The sequence below is a fragment of the Leiobunum rupestre genome, chromosome 4, assembly GCF_980474605.1.
Source record: "Leiobunum rupestre chromosome 4, qqLeiRupe1.1.hap1, whole genome shotgun sequence".
NCBI classification, from domain to species: domain Eukaryota; kingdom Metazoa; phylum Arthropoda; class Arachnida; order Opiliones; family Sclerosomatidae; genus Leiobunum; species Leiobunum rupestre.
In genome coordinates, this window is record NC_143387.1 from 55,596,228 (window position 1) to 55,599,090 (window position 2,863).

At 35.1% G+C, this 2,863-nt stretch overlaps 1 protein-coding gene across 1 annotated transcript; it reads right to left on the reverse strand.

Moving 5' to 3' along the window:
* Window positions 1–235: 235 nt before the first annotated feature.
* On the reverse strand, window positions 236–2,138 carry fsd (transmembrane protein fates-shifted). Its single transcript, XM_090171807.1, has 6 exons — window positions 2,057–2,138; window positions 1,903–1,964; window positions 1,723–1,806; window positions 1,567–1,653; window positions 1,311–1,506; window positions 236–1,255 (listed from the first exon to the last, which is right to left on the reverse strand). The coding sequence occupies exons 2-6, from the start codon at window positions 1,958–1,960 to the stop codon at window positions 574–576; spliced, it is 1,107 nt and encodes a 368-aa protein (XP_090027933.1). The 5' UTR covers window positions 1,961–1,964; window positions 2,057–2,138; the 3' UTR covers window positions 236–573.
* Between the last annotated feature and the right edge of the window lie 725 nt (window positions 2,139–2,863).

The following is a 2,863-nucleotide window of genomic DNA, read 5'->3' on the forward strand; positions in this document are numbered from 1 at the left end:
TGGGTGAAACAAAATTTTATCTTTGAAAAAATTCCCGCTTCTTATTTTCCCGATATTTACGCCATCTGCTGGATTTCAAAAAACCGTGATGCCCCTTACAGACGGTTATAGTGTGTTACTTATTAGTCAAAACCTCAAAACGTGTAAAAAGCTTTTTCGAATTTCTCTAGTGTATTTCCAACTTGATTTAAGAGGCATTAAATATTTCTCAAATATTCCTTCCATAAGTCAAATTTCCCGGAAATTTTTTATTTTAAATTCCTAACTTGGTAAAGCACTATTTCCCACTTATTTACCTTCCCTTAAAAATAAACTGCTGTGTTTATCACATTTTTTAATGCTTATATTTTCATTGTTTCAATGTAATATTACATTATATAAGTCATCTAAATGAAATCCACAAAATATTTCAAACACTCTGAAAATATATTTAAAAATATAGGCATATGACACGAACAATATTATTTACAAGCTTTTACAATGTTAAATATATTTTCAAAGTAGTTTGAAAACTAAATGAATCTCTTTTATAGTAAAACGTGACATACATAACAATTGCAAGTGCGATTATTTTTACAAGACATCGCAAATGGCAGGATCATGAGATTTAGCTCTGGGAAACTCAGGATCCCACCAATGGAATACATTAACACTGTCAGCTGGATTGAAATCAACTCGTGTTGATACACTTTGAGTTTGCTTTTTATTGCACTCGTAAATATTTGCGGTGAAAAAGAGCTGAGCCTGATGTCCTCTCAAGTCGCGGCTCAAACTTGTTTTGAACTCAGCTAAACGAGTTCCCATAACAGTTGCGGGAATGTCCACAAAGTGATTGCATGTTATTCGTAATATGCAAAATCCTTCATCAGGGTTGGAAACAATATTGGAACTACAAAAAGTCATATCCCAACCTAAATTATCATTTTCCCAGTCATTGTCCTCAAAATCAAGAGAGGGCAAAACACGAAAACTGTTGCGAGATTTCTTCATCTTACAAGTATCAAATTTGAAAAAGAAATTCCATTTCTGTTCCACATTCTGAAAATGCCAAACTGCATTGCAAACTAGTTTTAACAAGTTACTTCCCGCGTCGCTTGGATTGGCAGTTCTGTGCATACTGGGTCGATTTGTTCTTTTTGCAAATGGAGGGTAGATGTAATAAAGCGCTCGAACCACATTTGCTTTGATGCAGTTGGGCCTATCTATTTGCAAGGGCTGCAAGTGATCTGGTATTTTTATACTGGGGCTGTAATACCTGTAAATATATAAAAAGTTGACATTGTGAACAAAAGAACAAGAGTAAAATTTACCTTTTATAAAGAGAGATCCAAAATTTGTAAGTAGATGTAACGTAATAAGAGGTTTTACAAATAGATGCAAAGACTTTGACATCCTCAGGTTGAATGTATTGTCCCAGTAAAAACCAAATATCTACTGGATAAGTTCGCCCATTTAAAGAGTCATGAGCTCTTGTTGATCTTTGACGTCGTCGTCTTCTGGTTTTAGCTACAATTTAAAATAACTTTAAAAGACTTGTTTAAGAATAGGTTTAATTCTAAATTGTACTGTGTCCTGGTGAATAAAGCCTTTCTTCATTTTCCGAATCTGATTCTACCCATTCAATATTGTATGTTGAAGTTGAACATTCATTAACTGAAAAATTAAATCATATTTCCGTAAGTAAAACTCGAATCTTAACTAAAAGAACGCTATTATAAATACCTTCTCGATTTAAAGAATTAGCGACGGATTTACGTAAGCGCTGAGCGGTTTTCTTGGCATTTGCGAAATCCTCTAGAGTTACATCTAACCAAAAATTTATTAAATTAGCAAGAAAATTGCGCAACATAACGATTATACTTTTACTAAGCCTTTGGAATTTCGCATCTCTTAGACCCTTACCAGCTTGTGTTGGTTCCTTTCTTTGTTTATTAATTTCGGTTTTTCCCTTCCTTGGCATATTTCTGATTTACGCAATGTTAATAATTAGAAATAAATATAATTTGGATTTGATGACAATTAATAAAACAATTTTGAAAAGTGAATCTTTACTTACTCGTCTTACGCTTCCAAATTCCAACCCTGATGATTCCAGCTGAGACTCGACCCACGGCCAATTTCGATCGCGCGTACCGCGCTTTAGCGGCCCCGTTAATCACCTCGCGAGTCGCATCTAATGTTAATTTGCGTGTATGAATAATCCCGATAGGGGCGCTACATACGACCCAAAACCTACTATCACCAAAGGCGGGGAATACAAGGGAAATCGTGGGGAAAAAAAAATTCTTCGGTTTTCCACGTTCCTTTTTAGAAAAAACAATAGCTGAAAACTATTCGTGAGTTCTGAACCGTTAAGAGAACGGCCTAGGACTGAGCTGTGACGTCACGAAAAAGTTCTGGATAGTTCAGAACTTTTGTACGAATAGTTGTCATTCAAATTAGAATCGTACGATTTGACGTACGCAGCCCGATGTGCAGACGAATTTTAGAGATTTCAACCTTGAGTTCCGGCCAGTACTTGGTCTTGAGCAGGTACCATTTAGAACGGTTCCGAACGGTTCAACAAGAGGTTCTTGTCTGCGAATAGTTTGCATTTGGGTAGTTCTAGAATTTTTTTTTTGCCGAATAGTGCGCATGGGGACTGGTTGAACGGTTCAGAACTCACGAATAGTTTTCAGCTAATGTATAGTAAGTTAAACTATCTTTTCCCAATATATTTATGTATAATTCATAGTTTAAAAAAATATTACCTTATAAATATTAAATGAAGAAAAAGAGACGTGTTTTTTACGCGAAGGCGCCATATTAGAATATATAGTTTTGAAGGCTGTAGTGGTGTTTAGAGCGTTTTGATGTGTAAATA

Coding starts and splice junctions, on each gene's coding strand:
- fsd (XM_090171807.1), bottom strand. CDS start 1,960: ATGCCAAGGAAGGGAAAAACCGAAATTAATAAACAAAGAAAGGAACCA. Junction 1,654..1,722: donor TAATTCTTTAAATCGAGAAG/GTATTTATAATA, acceptor TTAATTTTTCAG/TTAATGAATGTTCAACTTCA. Junction 1,507..1,566: donor GCTTTATTCACCAGGACACA/GTACAATTTAGA, acceptor TTTAAATTGTAG/CTAAAACCAGAAGACGACGA.